Source organism: Aulostomus chinensis, chromosome 23 (genome assembly GCF_037954235.1).
Source record: "Aulostomus chinensis isolate RoL2024-O1b breed Wild chromosome 23, RoL_Achi_v1.0, whole genome shotgun sequence".
Taxonomy (NCBI): domain Eukaryota; kingdom Metazoa; phylum Chordata; class Actinopteri; order Syngnathiformes; family Aulostomidae; genus Aulostomus; species Aulostomus chinensis.
In genome coordinates this window covers 18,853,053-18,874,687 of record NC_141342.1, presented here as the reverse complement: position 1 = coordinate 18,874,687, position 21,635 = coordinate 18,853,053, and the positions used below count along the sequence as shown (strand labels likewise).

Below are 21,635 nucleotides of genomic sequence, written 5' to 3'. Positions count from 1 at the left end.
AATCCAGGCTTAGCCGCTAACAGCTAATCTGATTTGGCACGTATGAGTCGCTCATTGGAGATTGCGCGGACATTTTTGAAGCTATTAGGATGTTGCTCTGCTGACACGAGAGTGGGAGAGAAAGGAGCGCAAAATTAAGACGAATGCATATTCCCTCTCAGGTGTGAAAGATACAGAGCGTAACAATATATCTTATGATAAAGACTGAATGCAAAAGAAGAATCCATCATAAATCACATCATGTCTGGATATGAAGATGCAGTAGCAGCCAAGCATGTAAGCTCAGATGTTTGCAAGAAGCGTATTGTTTTAAAATGATGGTTTCTGAACCTGGTGGCCGAATTGAGCCTGCAGCTGTTAACCAGCGAAGGGTCAGAACCCGCTTTTCCATTTTGGTTTGAATCAAATTAGTTCTGCAGCCTTTAAAGTTTATACCCGAATCAGACATTAAAGACTTGCACTTACATTACATCGTATTTCTCGGCGAGGATGCGTATGTCCAGGCTACACATTTAAACAGATAAACAACCCTGTGTGTGTGTGTGTGTGTGTTTGTGTGTGTGTTGTGCAATCTCCTTCCTATGGTTTGTTGACATAGTTAAACTTTGGAAAAAGCAGGATGCTTCACTTCCTGGCTATAACTCTTGCTTCACATCACATTACTCACTATAGAGACGGAATTCTTTTCAGGGACAAACAGAGCCGGTGTCTTGTTTTTGTGGGGATGCTGATGGTTAAACGTATACTTGCTACACAAGAAACCGTCAAAACAGTTCTCCAATCCTATAAAGTATCCCGGCATTCCTGAGTATGGAATGTCCATCTATTCGCCTTCTCTTCCTCCCGCCCATGTAACTATCCCGCAAGTGCCAGATAATGACTATTCCATCTGGCGCAAATGTTCAGAAAAGAAAAAGAATCAAGTTGTGAAAGAACAAAAAAAACAAAATCGGTTCAGTTCTGCTGAAGCTGATATAGAATATTGACGCATACAACACTTTTTCTCTAGTGTACTAAAAGGAGTTTAGTGTGTCTTTGTCCTGTGTCAGATCAATTTATTCCTACTCATCCTGGTTTTATTTGGTCAAGATTTATTTGACTTAACAGCGTTTGTTTTTTTTTAGCTGAATCTTAGTCTCATGTACTTGATGAAAACTGACTGTTTTTTTTTTGTGGCGACCCTTGATGCATCTCTTCAGGTTTGTTGGGCTTCTGATTTGGATTTAGTTTTAGTCTTGTTTTTTGTCAACGGAATCAGAGAGGATAGTCGACAAATGTTTTTAGTCTGGTTTCTAATCAGACGAACACTTCTGGAGGTGGATGTAACAGTCAGAAGGGGGACATCTGGGAGGGAAGGGGGGGGGGGGATCAAGATTAATTTTGTCAAAAGCCGCAAGTGTTTGACTGACATGGTAACACAGGCTACAAATTGACAGCATCTCGGCACCTCACACAGGGCCTGTTTAATATTCTTAAGGACCCAAGTAAACATTTGACATAAGGAAGCACTTGATTCCAGCAGGACGATTCAGGTCAGACACTGAAAAGGGAAGGGGACATGAAAGAGGCCCTTCATGAGTCCAACTGGCCTGCGGGTCAAGTTTCAAACAAGCAAACCTGTCATCCGCACTTTGCCTGCATAGATGCAAACACTGGGCACAACACCATGTGTAAAATGCCTGCAATGTGGAAAGGAGTTCCCAATAACGCCCGGCGATTGGTCGCTCATTGTGAAAACCACTGGAATTCAGCCTAATGAAAGCTTTAAGGCTGTGTAAATGAGCGAGATGAAGCCAGAGGTCTTTTGAAAGACAAATACCTCTGAGTGGCAGGACGACTGTACTGCACTGGATACTGCGTGTCCAAAAGTGGATCGTCTGTTGTTCCGTTGAACCTCAGGCGTTCCTTTCAAGCAAACGTGTCTCTGTCCTGGCGTGAGACATTCGGATGATATTCCTAGCATGCAATATTTCATGCATAATCCTACGAATGTCCAGCATCATGAGTGATCAGTGCACCAGTGAGAACCTCAGGCCAAATCCTGGATATTCCTTGATTTTTCAGTGGCAAATGGAAAAGTCTAAAGCACAAAATCCACTTGATGAGGATTTTGGAAAGATGACTGTCTGCAAATGTCCTAATGTCTCACGGCTGCGCGGGTTTTATACGAGTAAGGGTTGAAGTGGTTCGGTTTCCACTTCAGTTTTTTCACCGTTTATTCTCAGCTCCATTTGTTCTGTACACGAAAACAATGTATGCACAGCTGAAATGTATAAGGTCAGTCATTTGTGGCCGTCATTGCGCTTAACTTTTCCCTGCACTTTGTCAGCAAAAGCAGGGCTGACAAGCACTCTCAGTAGATACAGACAACCCAGCAAAAAAGGTCCAGCTTTTATTCATGCAGGGGTGGTTGGCTGAGAGCGATGTCCTCTTTCACATTCACACCTGGAAGCTGCTCAGTACAACAACAGTCTGACCTGCGGGCCACCGAGCAGCTCCAGGTAGAAGCACAAAGAGTGAATCAGAACAACCTGCTGTGATTGGTTCCCCGTTCCCTCCGAGGAAAAACATTCTCGCCAGGTCATGTGGTCAAACACTTCTAACAACCTATGTTTACATGAGATTTATACCGTGTTTGGCCAAAGATCCACATCCTATTCTTGATTCCATGCATTCTGAGGCTTCCACAGACCCTGCTGAAGGGAGTGGTCTATAGATATGCAGTAAAGCTGGTTTATATCTGAACTCTTCATGGTAATGCGTAAAGAGGAAGTGGTATATTCCGCAGAATTGCCTGTGGTGGCCATTAGCTACAGCAGGGGGAGACTAGAAATACTGCATCGTGGTCATGGGCCCTTTGCAGTGACCCAGACATTTGACCTTTGACCAGCTAAAGTCCCAGTGGATTTTTGTACAGTTTTCAAGGAGATTTCTTCAAGGTGTTCCTGATATATTACGTTCATGTGCACTGACAGTGACCTTTGACCACCAAAATCTCTTCAGCTCATCCCTGAGCCCCAGCGGACATTTTTGGCAGAGTTGGAGAAATTTCCTCGAGGTGTTCCAGAGATGTGATGCTCGTGTGAGGTGACCCTGACCTTTGACCACAAAAATCTTTTCAGTGGACCCTTGAGTCCCAGTGGTAAATTACGAGCAATTCCCTCAAGACGTTCCAGATACCATGTCGAGAACAGACGGGACGCACATCCCGGAAAAGCTTATAAAGCCAACAGCATGAGAAAATGAGGGAAAGATGGAGAGAGAATGCAACATTAAAGCTGATATTTCAACCACCTGTATTGCCGCCCACGTTCTCTCTGATAGTGCACAGATAATCCCTGCTCTAAAAAACTGGTTTTTGGGGTGGTGGTGGGGGGGGGGGGGGGGTTTGAAAAGAAATTATTGATCATAGATCAGAGAAAAGCGACGCCATGCGGGAAACTCAGAAGAGTAGTGAGGCGGCTGGAGCAGCTTTAAATGAGAAAAGCAAAATGAATTATGCAAGTCTCTCACACGTCCACCTTTTCTTCATTATGTGGACCCATCTGAGTGGTAATTAAATTCATGCACTGATAGGATTCTCTCGTTTTTCTGCCACTGTGCTCTCTTCATGCACTTTGTCATTCTGGCGGTTTCCAAAAAAAAAAAAAAGGGGGGGGGGGGGAGGTTGCGGAAGGTTTATAACAAGGAGAGCAGTTGTTGGGGGGGGGGGGAGGAGCATCATATTTCTACTTTTTTGTCATTTTTTTTTCTTTTCAGATGTAATTCTTTAAAAGCTGTCCTCTTGGAAATGTAATCAGGAATGTAATATACTGAATATTAAATTCTGATCAATCATTTTTGCAACACAGACAGATTGATAGTTAAACTCATTCCAGCACTTCCGTTCGGGAGTTGCTCATAATTTGGTTCTTAACTTAATAATTCAAATTCTAATTACTCTAATTGGAGCGCCTAATCCAATCACATGGGTTTTGGTACTGGCTGCTAAAAGGGACTGGGGTTGGCGGTTGGGGTAACGACGTCGAGGAGACCACCGGCGGTGTCACACTGTCACCCGTGGAGAAGCTTCTCCCCCAAAGATAGCGGCGCCTTCTAAGAATGTTCTGTGTTCACCCACCTTACAAGAACCTTTAGACCACAGCTGCCAAGACTCTGTCATACAACCAGCCATGCACACTGACCTCCAGTCGCCAGGGTCCCGCTCTGGCCTTGAGATGATCACTGAAACTGGCTAGAAAAGAACTTTTTTTTTTTTTTTTTTTTTGCGTGAAGAAGAGAAGGTTCAGTGTCATTACTGAAAATATGGATGTAAAAGGTTAAACGGAGCGTAGGTTCAAGCCAGTTCATACAGCAGAGAGATCATAACAAAGCCTCTTCATATGGATCCTCAGAGAGAGAGGGCGAAGAAATGAGACTCTCTATTGTATATACATTATAAACCACAGTCAGTTAGCAAACTGGGTTGGTTTCGATGTACTGTCTTTTGTTTAATAATCAGTTGTGTTCTATTTTGTTATGAAAGGAGATCCACATTCACAGGAATGTAAACTGGATTTACAACAAGTACATGGTTGTGGTTTACGATCGTGTCAATCAGAAATGAGTCCCCAGTGGAAACACATTTTGTGATTGTCTCTTTTTGTTTGCGCTGCTCCAGCATGTCCACGCAGAAAGGCAAACCCCTACTTATGTTTTTCCATGTGTAAATTAAATTGACAATCTTGAGAACATAAATTATCAGTTGTAAAACAATGTTGTTGTTTTGCTAATTCAAAAGGTCTTTCGTTTTGGAACTTCAATTGACCTTCTGCACATCTTTCTCCCACGGATTCATAGATTCGGATCCCAAGGATCAAGCTACAAATCTGCAATCCGATGTAATCTTAAAAAAAATCTGCCTCTGAACCCTGCATTATTTCAGCGGGGAGGAAGAGACAGTCTATTTTGCAGATTGACTCCTCCAGGAGACTGTGGTCTCGCAATATCCTCGCATCTCCCATACAGTCCTCTGCTGGGACAAAGCAAGAAACCGATCCTGCGAAGACGGCGATGGATTTATGACGTGGAGGCAAGTGCGACTGAGCAAGGCCTGTTCCCATCTGGGATGGGAGCCAGTTGCGTAGGTGGAGATTTATGATGAGGATGACACAGCTGATTACACTTGGGCACTGAGGAGAATTGGACATGGCACTGCTCAGTGTGTGTTTGTATTTATGTTCAGATATGGGAAATGGAAGCATAGGAATCCAGGTTAGCTTATGGTCAGACTTGATCCTTAGCAAGCCTCAATGACCCCAATCGCCCAGGTTTTCTAGAGACGAGCATCAGGCAACCTGACGTGTTGTGGGTTGGGAAGAAAATGAATGAATGAATATATAAATGAATAAACAGTCACATCCAGACTAATGGGAAAAAAACACACTGTATGTTGTACATACTGCGTCTGGATATGAAGAAATGTGGCGACTTTGCTGTGACCCCATAAACCGCATGCGCCGTGGACTTTTCCTTTTTAGTCTTGACAAATTTGTGGGCTCGTTGTAACGCTCTAGCCAAATCCTGGACTTTGAGAGTTCAGCCAAACCCAATAATGTCTATACAATGGCTGAGGAGTTATTATGACCCCTGTGACCTGTCTGGAACATGCTTCTGGATTGTGGTCCTGGACACTCTAAAAACCTGCAAACTGCAAAGTGTCACCATGTGCGATGCCACATGAAATGGCTGTTTGCCCGCGTGAAAGACGCTGCCAGGATAGTAAATCTGAATTAAAGAAATGCCCTCTTTCTCACCCACTCAATAAATCACGTTGAGGTCAAGTTCAAGTGAAAACAGTAAATAGGAATCAGAGTGAAGCCAGATGGCACGCTGTTTTCCTAGAACTAACTATAGGGAACGTAGCGAGATTGAATCTAGAGGCAAAATTAGCCATCGGTCAACAAAGTATGAAAGTCTGGGCATCTAGAGCATTATTAAAAAGTATCAATATTCAGCAGTCACCAGAATAAAATGTTGGCGTGGTGCATTTGTACAAACCACAGTTATGTGCATATTTCTCATTGTTTTAGAATCAAAATCATATTATCATATCTGTTTGGAAGTTTCTGGGTTTGAACTCCCCATCTTCATTCCAGTGAAGGTTCTCTCAAGGTGGTCCGGGTTCCTCCCACACGCCAAAAACATTCTAAGCTGGAGCCTATAAATTGGTTCGTGAATGGACTGGCCATCCTACCAGGATGTATCCCGTCTCACGCTAGGAAATTAACATTTCTGGAGGCGTATTTTATCCTGTCTAGAAAGTCGTCACTAGGATGCTGTTTTGGTTACTTTCACTCCCTTTTTCAGTTGTATTTCTCAATTGTAACTCAAACCATAATGTTTTCCTGAATCTAACCTCGTAATGCCACATCATAAAATATCATAACTTTTCAAGAGTGTTAAGGAGCTGCACGCCAGCAAGTTTTTATTCCAACAGACTGCATTGTCACTTGTAAAATGACGAGCCATCTCTTCAGAATCTTTGGGATTATGTATGTGTGGTTTGCAGTCATGCCAACACTTTATACTGGTGTTGGGTTTGTCCTCAAATACACCATGAACTTGGAGGACACATCTGTTTTGTTCATTTAATCTCAACTGTCAGTTTGCCATGTCCAAAAACAAAACAAAAAAAACAAAAAAAAAAACACAAAGGACACTCACACGTTGTTTGGCATCAACTTGGAATAAGAGCGTTTTTTCATTACAAAACATTTGCTCCTCCCAAAGCCTACTTTTATGCCTTTGGGAGCCACAGAGTCCATTCCATGAGTCCCGCTGCTCTTACACGATGAGACCTTGGGTGAAAGAGGTTGCTCTGTGTGATTGATGAGCCGTGGCCAATTAGGAGCTTAGCCTTGGAGGCCCACAAAGACACTCGGGATCTCAGACATAAACATTGGTGACCATCGGGGCCTGAGAATACCTGTAGTCCATGGTAAGAGGGTAGATCTCAGCCCGGCAGCTGAAGAGGACATCGGTTCTTTTCTGGAGGTTACGGGTGCTTTATTGATTCAAAATAACTTTAGAGAGGCATTGGCAAGCATTTTAAAACAAATGTTCCATTAAGCCCAGTTAAAAGAGCATTTCAAGAGGGTTTAACTGTTATGTTGCGCTGTATTTCTGCCTGAAACAAGATACAAAGTTTGCAAATAATATAAAATAGTGAGTGCCCAGAGAGTGTCAGAGCACAACATGATGTTAGATGAGGCCACGAGAGCTAACGTTCACTTTTAGCTCCATTTGCTGAAGCAGTTCTCTGTAAAATGAATTGCATGTCATCTGGCCTGTCACAGATTATACTTTCAACGTAAATACATTGGAACCAGCGTACCACAACAGTATTTTGGCCAAAGACACTACAACCAAAGACTCACCCATGCACCATTTTGCTAGCTGTATGTCGTAATGCTAACGTATATTAGCTCATAAACGTGCCGCTTGATAGATACTGATAAAACAAATGCCACGATATTGTTGGGACATACAACAGGAAGAAAGCTCTGTTCCATATTGATACAAATGAATTGTCTCCTTGTATTTTTTTCTGGTATATTGTTGAACAGGAGAACAATGGATAGGATCTTTACTAAAAGGCTTAAAAGTTCATTTTTCATTCCTGCTAGAAACGTATGTCCTACAGGAAAACTCCACCTCATTAGAGGGTGCTGTGGTGGTTGGCTACTCCATCAGACACCGTGCAGTTGATTAGCAACAGGGCGCCAGCCAGGAGCTTGTTAGACAAACTATGACAACAAGATGTTGCCCTTGAAAATCAATTATAAACAGGACAGTGTCTCTGCATCTGTTTCTGGTTGGAGTTATGCAGCGCCGTTTGCCTGCGTCTGTTTTTTTTTTTTTTCTTTCTTTTTTTCAAAGGTCTGACTCCACTGCCATTCAGATGGTCATCCCTGTGGGATTAGTGATGGCACTAAAGCCAGGAGGACAGTGCTTGTAAATCAGCGTAGATGAACTGGGGCGATGACAGGTCTGGGAGGCCTCTGTTATTTGACTAGGCCGTATATTGGGTTTTCCTTGGAGGGGGTGTTTCATTATGTGCACTTAGTGCTTTCCCTGGTGTGAGACATGTAAATCCAGAATAAAAAATGATTTGGCCATTTTGTGAGGGCCATATGTTCCAAGCAGGCTGTTTGCATGGAGCAACAGGGCCTTTCACATTAATGTCTATTAATTACCCTTCAGCACTTTGTTTGCACAACCTGGGGCCCATGTTTCATTGAATTGATTCAACATGTCACCTTTTCACCGCTAAGCGCCAAGGAGCTGTGTTAAAAATAAAAAAGTGACTAAATTCCTGGACCCTTGAAATCGCTTAAGAGACCCGATTTCCTCTTGCTACACCAGCGTCACAGTAAACCAGACGGCCAGACGTCCTAACACGTTGCCGGCTCATCAATCTTACTGACATATTACCTCTTTAGAATTAATTCTTGCTTACTTAAAGAAAAAAAATATATTATTTTTGAAAGGATTTGGCCACAATAAATGACAATACTAAGTTAAATGGTGAGGTTAAAAAAAGAAGAAAGAATACACTGTAAGAACACACCAAAATTCTTCCCAAAGTCATATTGCGAATATGAAACATTTCAAGCTCTTTCAACCAGAAAGTACTTTGCTGATTTTGCAATAGTTCTGTATATTTCCCCTCATGTTCCGATGTCAGCCAGCATTTTACTGTGATATGTCCTCACCCAAAACAAGCGTTGCCATTTTTTGTGTCTTTGTTTCTCTCTGGAGACAATGTTAACAACCATTTTATTTTTTCAAGATGCAGTGAAAGCAACATAAAAGGGCCTCACACTGAGACCACCACCAGAGGAAGAATAAATGTAAATGTCCTATGAAAGGACCAGACCTCACAAAGTCTCTATTGTTACAGGGCCATTCCACTCCACTTTGTCCATCTGTTCTCCAGGTCTCATCTTTTCGGGCCACCTTATGGACAGATGCCATTAAAGACATGTTTGGTTTTGTCTTCTCTTGCTGAGGTGAATCCTGCAATTATCTAAACAAATGGAGCTTCCTGACTTTAGGGGAATAATTCACAAAACCATACGTAAACAGATGTCAGTATGTCCTGAGGAACTCCACTCAGTCAAATGACAAACATGTTATGTTTCCCAATAGGATGAAAAATACCTCTGAAAGCCTTTAAGTTCAGAAAAATTGTGAACATGGTCAACCTCCTACGTCAAAAAATGAAAAAACAACCAATTCCTTTTTAAAAAAATTTTATGTGAAAAAAAGTTTTTCCTTCCTGTGAAACATAACAAGATGTGGGCTTACGGTAAGCAAGTGCGTTTAACCAGCTTGCTTTTTCTTTCCCCCAAAACACCGTTAGCATCACCATGGGTTCCTTGGACCACAAAACAATTTCATCACAGAAAACAAGTACTGTGGCAAACACATGTTTATGATATGAACACATTTCATTCCGCAACATGCTTTCCCCGACGAGCACCACTTCTATAGTTTTTTTTTCAAGTGTAGACGCAGATGCTAAGTACAAAGCTAACGTTCCACTACGAACAAGTTACGATGTGAACGCACGGCTCAGACGACGTCACAACTTGCTTCTCACTTTTTCTGTTTTATGTCTCTCCATCTTTAATTCTTTTCAACAACCTCTTTACTCGTGTACCTACTTGTAAGCAACTACCTTTTGAAGACATCCTTAAAAATTCACAAATGTGGCATTTATAGATTTGTTTAATGCTTTCGAGAAAAATGAGCAAATATAAGTTTGAATGAACTACAGACCTTGATTTAAGCTTCAGCCCCCCCCCACAAAAAAATGAGTCTGAGATAAAGGAACCCGATGTTCAACGATGCCAATTTATTTCAGGGTTATACAATTAATTCTCACACCACTCTAGTTATTCATTCGAGGAGAGCAGGATGTGTGACAGCTCCAGCTTATGAGCGTAGTATATTACAGAGGGCCGCTTCAGCAACCACATGGAGCAAAAAAAATGGTCTCGTTCTTTCTTTCTGTCAGTTAGGGACTCACCCAACATTATGACCACCTTTCAGCATTCCAATCAGATTCATCCAAACTTTTACTTTCCCACCTTTTCACCTGGTTTTCACTCTAAAATACGTCACAAAAATGCAGCATCTTTTAAAATCTCTGTGTCACCTTTCTTGTTTCTCTCGGAAATACGTCACGACACAAATACAGTTTCAGCTAGACTTTAAGATACAGAACAGATGCGCACATTAATAAAACACCAAATTACACAGTCAAAATTCATTTGCTCAAGCTGCCAGAATACTGGTCAGGCAGAGGGATACGGCGAGATTTTCCCTGGAATTCATTCCGCTGAGCTTGTCCAACTAATTCATTGGCAGCGGATAAACTATTCCTTGATGCAATAAACAAATATTATTCCAGTCCAATTCAAACGAGGAGGGGTGGCAGTGGATTCATGAATGAGCCTGTTTGTTCATATGAGGCCTTGACGTTCCGTTAAAGATGTCAGTCATCTGCAGCGGTGGACTGCAGATTGCTACACAAAAGATTATGGTTTGACGCGGTGCCCTACGCAGCCATAAACTTGGCCGGTCTGATCCTACCCTTGGTAACTGTGTTTCTGCAGAAACAAAATGACACGAACATAGAGCGTTTAAATTGCATATGATAATAAATAATACAGGTTAAGCAATAATCCCCCCTTTCAGCACTCACATGAAAACTGAAACCCAAATAGGTTGACCGGGGCAGTGTGGAATGAAATCTTGTAGAACAGTGCATCATGGTTATCTCCTGTAATAAAAGCGCTCTTGTGTTGCATCTGGTATGGCCTTGTGTGTGTGTGTGTGTGTGTGTGTGTGTGTGTGTTGTTGGCATTCATCAGACCCTGCATCTTGATGGTGCGTGAAGATTACCCCGTGTAATCTTAGCGGGGAAGGAAGAGGAGACTGTAGAGTGGAATGAGCAAGATGAATCAGGACAATAGGATGCTCCGCTTTGATTGCTGTGAGATTTAGATTCAGAGACAGAACATATGACTGTTTGTTGTTTACTTGCACCGTCGCTCGCAGAACGTCCTTTTCATGTCGTCTGTGCATGCTAAATTCTGAGCAATGAGCCACACTTGAGCGTATTAACTTCAAAATTAGATCTCTTTGAAATCCAATTAGCAATTAAATCAAAAGGTACGTCTTTCATGTCTTTATATTGAAATATGATCTCAATCAGGGTACAATAATCTGCCTGGGCCAGTAAGAAAATTACACTCTGCAGTTATAATCTTCATTATTTCTGTTTGATTATCTCTGGTCTGCCTATAAAAGCAGAGGAGGCGGTTGTTGATTATGTGGTTTTCATCTTGTCCATTCACGTGAAGAGCAGGTCAAACATCGGGGCTGCCCAGAGGATGTATAAGAGCAGGGGGGGAAAGTCCAGACAACAAACTGAATGGCGGTTTAGAATCAAACGAATCACGGAAAAATAACACTCTTAACATTCGTCTCTGACAAGTAAACACTAGAGAAACAGCTTTGAGCCAGCTGCAATGGTTCCGTTAAATAAGTCAGAGTAATTCCTGGCATATCCCCTCAAGTGGTATTTAGAATACTGTTCGTCATGATGTCATGTTGGCCAGGTTAATGGCGCTGTTCCTGTCCTGTCAGCGGTCTCGTCGTCTAGTTGTCTGGTATATGGAGGCGCTCCGCTATTTTACTTCAAAACAAATCTTCCCAAAGGTGAAGTCACCTGAACCTGCACACAGGATCAGTTTAGCTGAACCTGGTGAACTCCTACCTGAACAAACCATTGTTAAATATATCAGTTTATATATAGCACTGAATTACTCTTGAGACATATAATGTTTCCATTGTCTACCAGTTGTTTGGGGGGGGGGGGAAGGTTATCCACATCACTTAGAATAAGAATCTTGTTTAAAATCCATCATTAACTTGCTTGTATTGTTGTTGTTGTTGTATTTACCACATGCAGCATATTGAGTCTGTCGTAATGATTTACAGTCTGGATATGTTTTTTTGCAGTATTTGTTTTTGATGTAAAGGAATACATTTGGATCTCTCACTTGTCCTATACTCTGAAACAGAAACAGCTGCATTTAACAGGACAAATTACCTTGTAGCATACCACACCTTTTTTCTTACTTTTATACTTTGCTGTGTGTTTAATCAATCATATCATTTTTACTTTAATAGACTCAATGTGATAAACCTAACACACACACACACACACACACACACACACACACACACACACACACACACAAAAGTAGGCTTATTTTTGTAGCTTTTTAATATTTATTTAGACAGATGAACTTCATTCATGAGTCATTAACCAAAACAAAAGATCAGTTTTCATCAAAGTTTACATTTTGCGTAAAGTTTTACACAGCTATAATATTTTCACATTGTCTATAAGCTTGATTTATTTAATATGATCATTTAATTCACAAATAATTCCTTTGAAGATCGAGGAAATTTCTTGTTGTGCCTTTTTATTTAGATCGGTCGCTCTTTTTACGTGTTGACGTTTTCTCGCCCCGGAAGTAGTTGTCTTTACCTAACGAGGTCAAAATGGCGGCGCGCTGCGTGTGAAGGGGACGAAACAGGAGCCGGCATTTGAGATGAGAACATGTACAAAACGCAGTGCCGCCGGCTGTCAGGTAACCGATCGCCGTGAACACGTCTCTTTACAGGTCGGCGTCGAGTTTAATGCGCGTCCGGGAAGAGAGCTTTCGAAACGGCGGGGAAGAGGAAGTTAGCTAGCTAAGCATGCTAAGCTAACGCCGCCGACCCAGAGTGAACCTTCCCAGTGGCGTGCTTGGCAGGCGGCTAACAGTGAGTGACCTTACAGAGGAGTCAGCTGCATGTATGGGAAATGGAGCTCGCTGAAGTTTGTCAGTGAGTGTTTTAGTGACGTATAGTACGAAAAATTCGCTTCTCTTAGGGCAACGCCATTGTTTGGGGAGGTGTTTGGAGCTGTTGGGTAACGTGACAGTTCCGTTTACACAATGCGAGTCACTCTACAAATAAACATTCTTACGTATCCAGCATGTTCTGATGTCGCTATATAGATATGCTGTGCAACAAATCACTTTTCTAATGCCCATATCTACAGTAAAAGTTGTGATTAAGTTTGTAGCTCTGTGATTTTTTTGGAATGGTTGTGGCTTATATTTCTAATTTTTTAGGTAAAGTTTCTTACATGTACAGAATCTGTCGGACAAACCAGGATATCAAACTGTATGACAGAGACGTGTCCGACCAGCGTTGATTCATTTCAGTGTATTTTACACACTGACATGGAATGTGAAGATTATGAGCGTAATGCCCAACAACTGTTGCAGGCAGGCAGGTATGTGATGTCGAAACTGTGTAACGGCTTCGCTCGGTGACCTTATCATGTCATATCATTAATGATCACATACCAGAGACACAGACTGGTGCTGGACATAAGATGTCACTGTCATCTTTGCTGGATTGTTTGTCCCTGAATAAATTGTCATGAAATCAATGATATTGCGGTCTTCACACTGCCAAGTGTGTTAATGTGTTGTTGTTTTTTTCACATCATACTTAAACTACAAAAAAACCCCACCAAACTGACTTATTTTATATAGGAAATTTTAATGTTTGGCTCTGAACAAGTTAATTACTCTTTGCTTTTGTGTATTTGCATGATTGCGCGACAACATTAACATGACATCAGTGTCTTAAAACGTTCTTAAAAGGATGGCATCAATTTTTGCAACAATGTCAGGGACATATTATTGTCCAACAAAAAAACAGGTTGATTTCCTTTAACCTCGCCTTGAGGTGTAACTCTGCTGTCTGCTTATGTCCTATTCTATGAAGTGTTCGTTTTTTTAATTTATGATATATTTTTATTGAAGAATTTTGTCTGATGTTCCTTTTTAGGTTTGATTGGTGTAAGCGTGAAACAGAAATTAGTCGGAACTCTCCCTCAATGTACCCAGACAGCTCGCAGCGTCTGTCAGCTACACAGAAGCGATCCATCCAGCAGGCTGACATACCAGCATCTCGGCGTCCTGAGACGTCAGGTAGCTTTCACTGTCATCAGCCTTCTTTGTACAGCGAACAGCGCACGGCGTCCACTGTCATGGTGACCAACTTCTCCATTTGTTTTCCTCTCAGTATGTAGCCAAGAACAACAGTGAGCTCCACCAGCGGGCTGTCCCCAAACGGGCTCCTGTGATCGCCTTTGCGGACGAGAGAGATGACAGTGTTGAGAGGCAGGTTCAGAGGTTACAAACTATCGAGCCGGTGGTCACAGAGGAAATGTCCACCTTGACGGAAGATGCAGCATCACAGAAAAGTTCCGTGTCTGGTATGGAGGCGACTTCCGACGAGACTCCACATGTCCAGGTGGAGACGGAGGAGGCCAGGCAGGCTCGTCAGGACAGACAGTGGAAGCAGCTGAAAGTTAATTGGGCGGAATTGCCAGAAGTCTACACCCGACTTGCCAAAATGAAACTCACAGGTAGTCTCTTTACTTTGCTGTGTGGCTAATCTTCAAAAAACAAAGTTGATGCATGCCAGTAATTACAGAAATGGATGCAGACGAGCGGCACGGTGGTGCAGTGGACAGCACTGTCGCCTCACAGCAGGAAGGTTCCGGGTTCGAGCCCTGGCTCGAGCACGGGATCTTTCTGTTTGGGTTCTCTCCGGTACTCAGGCTTCCTCCCACAGTCCAAAGACATCAAGAGGGGACCAGGTTAATCCAGACTCTAAATTGACCATAGGTGTGGCTGTGAGTGTGAATGGTTGTCTGTCTCTATGTGTGTTGGCCCTGTGATGGACTGGTGACCCGTCCAGGGTGAACCCCGCCTCTCGCCTGAAGGCAGATGGGATAGGCTCCACCCCGTGACCCTCAACAGGAAAAGCAGTAGAAAATGGATGGATGGATGTAGACAAGTGCATAAAAAAGAAAACGCTTCACTTCCTATTTTGTTCTGTTGTCATTATTTGTAGCACTTGTGGTCACGACTGCAGCTGCTGGCTTCGCTATGGCGCCAGTGCCCTTTGACCCCGTCATCTTCTTGGTGTCTTGTCTGGGAACAGGCCTCGCCTCCTGTACTGCCAATTCCATCAACCAGGTGGGCTCAGAACGGATTTCTGGATATCTCATATCTGTCTTTCACAATAGCAGCTCCAAAACGATGAATTATTCAAACGTCAGATGAGGGTCTGATCTTTTCGTGGTGATCCCAAAGGATTCAACATATTTGTTAGGTAAAACTAACTGGTGGGACCCACCCACGTCCAAATACTTCAATGAAACAACTTCAACCCCAGCTGGAATGAAGATGAAACCATTTGATGGGCGCTGTCGACAAACAGCACTTTTTAAAAAATTATTTAACATGCACAGTTGTAAATGGATAAACTAAAGCTAATGCACTGAACTTAATGCAAAATAGTCTTTATGTAGACGTTTTAGGTGAGCTTAAAGAAGGCAAAACAATCGATACACTTGTCAGTGCTTGTTTTAAATATTACTTGTTTAATCAGTAGAGGTGTTTATGGTAAAAACTGTTGCGTTTTTAACAAATGATTCATATATTAGAGCTGGCAGGTTGTCTGTTGGCTTTTAAAGGCCTACTAACATTTTGTTTGCTGACATTTTCTTCAAACGTGAACTTGTTGCTCGACACCCTCATTCACACGTCTCCTGCTTTGTGTTGTCTGAAAACGCTGAAAGAGTGAGTGCATCTTGTCTTTGACCCACTCGGCTCTGCATTCCTCTTTAGCTACGCATCTCACATCTGCATTGAGTGGACTGTAACGCTATTATTATTTCCTCGCTGAAAGCTTTTTTGTTGCTGTAAACACAGGAGAGCGAGTGTTCCGAGACACTTAAAATGCCGAAAGCTCCTCCCTCTGTCTCCTAGTGTTGACATTGTACATTGGAATTTGTTCTGTGACTTAAGAATGTTAGTATAATGAGTGACCCCTCCCTCCGCCCTGGACTGAACTGTGCTTAGTAGTGTTTTGGGCCTGTAATTTGGCAAGGGTCTTGATTACCACCCCCTCCCCTCCTAACCATCCACCTATCGTCAACAGCCTCGTGGTCTTCATTGTTTTGCAAAAATTACAAAGTGTTTCACCAAAAATAATAATCGTCTTGGGACCTGGTCTTGATTCCTGGATCATAGTTACAGTTTGACTCCATGGCATCCCACCTCAGGGGGGGGGTACGTCTATGATACTGATGTGCAAACGTTTACACAGTCTCGATTTTTGTGTTCATCTGGACTCGCGTGTCAGTCCAAGACTCAGAGTAAACTGTGTCGAATCTTGATTGGCTGGACACAGAGCTCCCACCTCCCTGTGTATCCGTACCTCACACTGAACAGGTGCGTAAATAAATCCCACAAGTGATTGAAGAATGTCGCTCATGTTCAAAGAGAGTCGCCCAAAGTCCAGATCCAAGATTTGCAAGGCACTGAATGATGTAAGAGGTGGCTGAGTGTCCCTCTGTCTGTGGGCCCACCCTCACATCAGGGCTGTCAGTCTTCATTTTCTTCGCTCGCTCAACGTGACATTAGGGTATGACACGGTTTCATAACTTCTGTGAAACGTTTCCTCTTGTGCCTCTCGTTTGGTCTCCCCTAGTGTGGTCTGGCTGAAAATTCTGCATCGGGGAGGGTGCCTGGGTGAGGTGAAGTTCGTGGGAGGTGTTCCCATAATTTGCAGCCACAAATTGTGTGTTTAAACCTGCAGGGAATCCCAGAAATGTGTCACTGCCCCGATGTAGTTTCCATTGTAGGAGGTATGTCGATGGAAGGACTTACTGGACTTGTATCTTGTCACTCTTTGATAGTTCATCCATCTAACTCTGTCCTGGGTGTGCAGGATTATGTATCCAGCCCCGACCATCCACATTTCTATCGATCTGCTCTGAGTTTTGTGGCTGTCGTTTCCTTTTTCCTTCCATGTAAAAGGCCTTTTGTGTAATCGTCATCTTTCCGTAATGTACGGCCATCTGCACCGGAACAGGGAGCGGGTCTGTGAGCTGGCAGAGTTCCTGGTTGCTGATGTGGCAGGGCCACCACATTCCGATGATTCTGCACAGGCATCTGTTGATGAAGGATGAGATCCTCTGGTTTGGTGAGACGGTTGTAAGCCAGGTTTCACCTCCCGGGAAGAGAGCTGCTTTAACACTGGTCTATAAACGGCAACGTAAAACGACAGCCACCTATCAAACATATTAAAACAAAGAGAGCTGCACAGTTTGCACACACTGCAGAGCGTGCCTCGCATAGTGTTGTGTGTGCACAAATACAGTCCCACATGTCACCGCACCGTCAGCTACCTCTGCAAATACTGCCTAGTACCATTTAATTCTGTGTGAAACACATTTTGGTCCAGCATGAGTCAGAAATGTTACAATTGATGGTTTTCTTAAATGCGTTGCATACTCTCTGTAAGGATACAATCAACTGTAAAAAAGACCCAGCTGGAATATTTCTTCACAAATGTTCTTGTGCTTGTCAGCCTGAGACTCATCAGTGCCGTGCGCGATGTTTGAGTCAAAGGCTTCTCTTTATTTTTGTGGCTGGTAGCTGCTGTGTGAGCCTGGGCCTTCCCTCGCGTCACATTCATTCTGCTGTAGGGATGTTGTGCGTGTCATGCCATCATAGGCTCCGTCCTAAGGTTAGGCTGTTGTTTCGGATGAATAAGCCACCCGGCTTGAGTGAGGCTGACTTTGAGAAGAACTTGCGCAGTGCTTCAGTCTGTCATTTAAAAGGTGACTAAGTAACAGTAGTTGTTGGTTTTGCTTTGTTTGGAAAACCTCCTTTTTTCTCTATGTAATGATGCGCACAGAAGCACAAGGGATGTCATGTGTAACACGTCATGGCCTGCAGCACTTTGTGGTGGTACTCCCCACCTCTTTGCAGCTCAAGGTTGTCTGTTGTCTGGCGCAAAACACACCCTTGCCTGTGTGTAATTGATCTCCGGACTCTTGGTTATCTATTTGTTTGTCATTCTCTGTCTTAATAATGTTGAAAATACGAAGTAAGTTGAGAGGAAAAACACTCCACCTTCAGATCTGCTGCCAGGGCTTTTCTCTTTTACTCCCTTTCATCTTGCAAAACCGATGCTTCAAAATTAGTGTGGTTAGTTGTGATCAAAGCTATGAAGTCTTATACGAAAAATCAAACAAACGCCTGACGAACAAATCAAAGCAGTGAAAGACCCCAGTCAGGATAATTTCCAATGGATTCTCCTGCTCCGCCCTAATCCCCTAAATCGTAGTATCTGAAGAGACAGAGGGTTGTACAAATATGTGACCACACAACAGTTGAATTACCTTGAGGAAAGCAGGAAAATGCCTGGAGGGAGAGGGAAAATGATTCGGCTCTTGGAAGTGGCAGCAAGACCTTCAACAGAGCTGTCAGAAGCCGGCTGCTCTTTGTCCCTTTGGGAAGTGCCCGTAGGGCGAACAGAAATGTTGTGGTTTCTTTTTAAAATGCTACTCCATTTAGGAAACTGACGGAAGGGTGTAAGCACCCGGAGTCACGTAACAATGGCATGCCACCGTCTAGAGTTTCTCACCACAGTCAAGAGACTTGATGCTGTCATCTCTCTCTTACAGTCAGAGGACTGTCAGCTCCAGCTGCACGGGGCTGTAATTATTTTTACCTTCCAGTTGTGTAGGAAATTTTCACGTTAGCTTTTGTTTACACCCCTTTCTTGCTGAGACCACTTTTGTCAGTTCTTGTGACTGACCAGGGATAATATTTTGAAGAAAGCCTTCCCTGGAAAAAAGTACCTGCTCCAAAGGATGATTTCAACACAGAACTTCCTCTGATTTGGAGCGAGGGAATCCTGGTTAATGTTAGCAGAAAAGTGCTCATTGGTCTTGCCTTTTGGACCTCTGGGCCCCCCTCACCAGGCACAACCTCTGCAGGTGTTCCAGCCGTCATCACCTTCCTGTCTGGCCACTACTTCAACTAATTGGATAATTGGGTCTGATGAGAGTTTCAGGCTGGTGCCTAAAAGTCCCAGGGGAAGTCTGAGATCCTCAGTAGTGTATACCAGACCCGATATGGACTTTTACTGTCAAATAAGTATTGTTTGACTATTTTGACAGGGGCTTTAGTGTAAGCCACACCATGTCAGTGTGCGTGTTTGTTTTGATGTAAATTCAAGCTGGCTTGTTTTGTGGCTGCCTGGTGTCATTTCTGTTTTCGTGACTATGACAGTGAGCTTTCTTTTGTGTCTGCCTCTCTCTTGCGGTGAGCTGTCTGAGGCTGGCACGCATAAGCGAGCCCCCACAAGCCCCCGGCCCATCTACTCCTACCACTCCAAACTACGCCCTTCTCCCTTGTCCTGTTCGGGCATGCATTATTTACCCTGCTTCTGGTCGTCTGCTGTGAGCATCTTGGTCAGCTCCTCGGAGTGTATGGGTTCTCAACACATCATTAGCTCATGCAAAGAATTCTGTCTCCTATTGCGTATGATATATGTCACAAAATTCAAATTTGAAAGTACAGTTTTAATCTAATTCGTGATTGCAGGACTACAGCTGTGAAGCCCGACTTGTTTTATTATTTTCACAATGATTCAAGTCGTTGCCAATGCCATGAAGATCTGTTTTTATGAGCACAATAACCGGAATCGAGTGAACCTTCCAATGCTTGAATATTATTTGAATCTATGGAAACACCTTAGTGTCAGCCAAGTGACTCTCTAGCCAGCGCTGCCTCATTTTTTTTCAGCATCAGCTACACAGGAAGCCAGACGAGCAGGGAAGTTGTCACCGAAGACCATGGAATGTCAATGAAATTCTCAGTACAATCCAAGGAGACTGTTGAAGGACAGAAATATGGGCGATATACAAGATGGTTGCCATGTGTGACCAAGTGTTGATTGGTGAAAAGAAATGAGTCAGGATCTACACTTTCGTATACTGTTTCAAGCATGCCGCTATGATGCAGACTTCAAAGGTTACATGAATCCCGGATGTGTCGTAGCAATACTTCAAGGCTGTACCAGTCCCGAGGGTCTTTAAAATTCTTTTCCTGAATTTGGAGAACCCAGCGGGTGGACTGGGGTTGGACTGTACTATTTTCAGCACCATTAGTTACCCAGTTTTGTGAAAGACTTGTTGAAAGTCTTTGCAAGAAGAATATGCCTAATGATCATGTTTGTTTGCGCTTTTAAATTGAGGAGGAGAAAAACATTCAGTTAGGAAGATGAAATGACAAAAATCCAAACGCCCAAACTTGGCATCGGTTCTTGATGCCCAGAATCTCCCAAGATTCACTGCATGCTGGCGATGGTTGGATTTGTTTCCCAAATAGGAACTCCTGGCAAACTACTGGAATGAAATTACAGCTGCTTACACCTTGGTGGATTAGTTATTAGTTAAATGATCCACATCATTTGGGCCTCCCCCTTCTCTTTAAAATGCGGCCCCCTGAATGGAGGGACACGTTTCTTGTAATTCTTTAAGACAGTCTGAAGGTCTTGACGCTGGTCCATCAGGAGGATTCTAGGTCCTAGCAGTGTGCTTCAGGCGATCTAGAAACACTGGGCCCCATCAGCCAAGGCTGCTTTTACAATTTTCCACAATAGCCCTCTTCTCATTGTAGTCCGGGGTACCTCTCATAACATTGTACCTTCTGAGAGTGTCATTAGTTGTAACAAGACCTCATAGGCGCTTTAATCCCACCAACCATTGAGATCTTCAAAGACAATGAAATCAACCCTTCCACCCTGACTTTGACTCTTCCCCACTGAGAACTAGCGCCAGAGGATATAGTTTCAAACGAGTGCGATTGAATACCCCAGGCGCGTTTGCTGTCCTTTGTGCGATTTATTTGCACTCTTATTGAAAACTACTCTTGGCATCCTCATGCCAGAATCCATTTGATGAGTTGCAGCGGACGTCTTAGAAATGACTTCTATGTTTAGAGAGTACTTGGTTTATTAATCCTGCATGGAACACTTCAAAGGTCCTAAACAGATGGACTCGTAAGTAGTTCCACCGTTTTCAGAGTTCCGGTGTTTTATTTGTCAATTCTGTGGGAGGAATTTTTAGAAAAGGTCTAATGCATCAGAAGCTCAGCCAAGAGGGTGAATGAACTCATATAATCCCTTTCCAAGTGCAGGTGCTGCTTTTAAGATCGGGGTTTTCATCAAGCTTCGTTAAAACAAAAGAGCAAGCTGATCTTTGACACTGATCGTTTGAGTTTTTTGTTTTGATGGTCTTCAAGCTGTTAATTTGCCCTGGGAGAAAGGATGGTTTCTCCTTTTTAATTGCGATAGAAGGATGTCACTTAACGAACTAGATGGGTGTCTCTCATTCAGTGCTGGATTAAAGTGAATATTTAAATAGACGGCTCTGTTTTTGTAGTTAATTTATTTAAAACCTTTTTGTCTTAGTCAACCACGGGGTGCCAATCCATACCAAATGTACTAAAAGATCTCTCGCAGCCTCAGACGGGAGACAGATGCTTCCCTCTGATAAAGCCATGAAGGGTAAATCCACTGATTATATAACCCCAAGTTAAACGCTTAAGGGGAGAGAAAACACTGTAACGAGGCAAAGTGTT

At 43.0% G+C, this 21,635-nt stretch overlaps 1 protein-coding gene across 3 annotated transcripts in view; it reads left to right on the top strand.

Annotated features, from left to right (window-relative positions):
* Positions 1–12,586: 12,586 nt before the first annotated feature.
* cox10 (cytochrome c oxidase assembly factor heme A:farnesyltransferase COX10) overlaps positions 12,587–21,635 on the top strand; it is a 28,131-nt gene continuing 19,082 nt past the window's right edge. Inside the window, exons 1-5 of one of the 3 annotated variants that reach the window (XM_086195935.1) lie at positions 12,600–12,713; positions 13,242–13,405; positions 13,969–14,111; positions 14,206–14,551; positions 15,043–15,167. In XM_086195935.1, coding sequence (XP_086052061.1) covers positions 13,369–13,405; positions 13,969–14,111; positions 14,206–14,551; positions 15,043–15,167 — 651 coding nt within the window. In that variant the 5' untranslated portion in view covers positions 12,600–12,713; positions 13,242–13,368. The other 2 variants (XM_086195936.1, XM_086195937.1) reach the window with 2 other exon arrangements.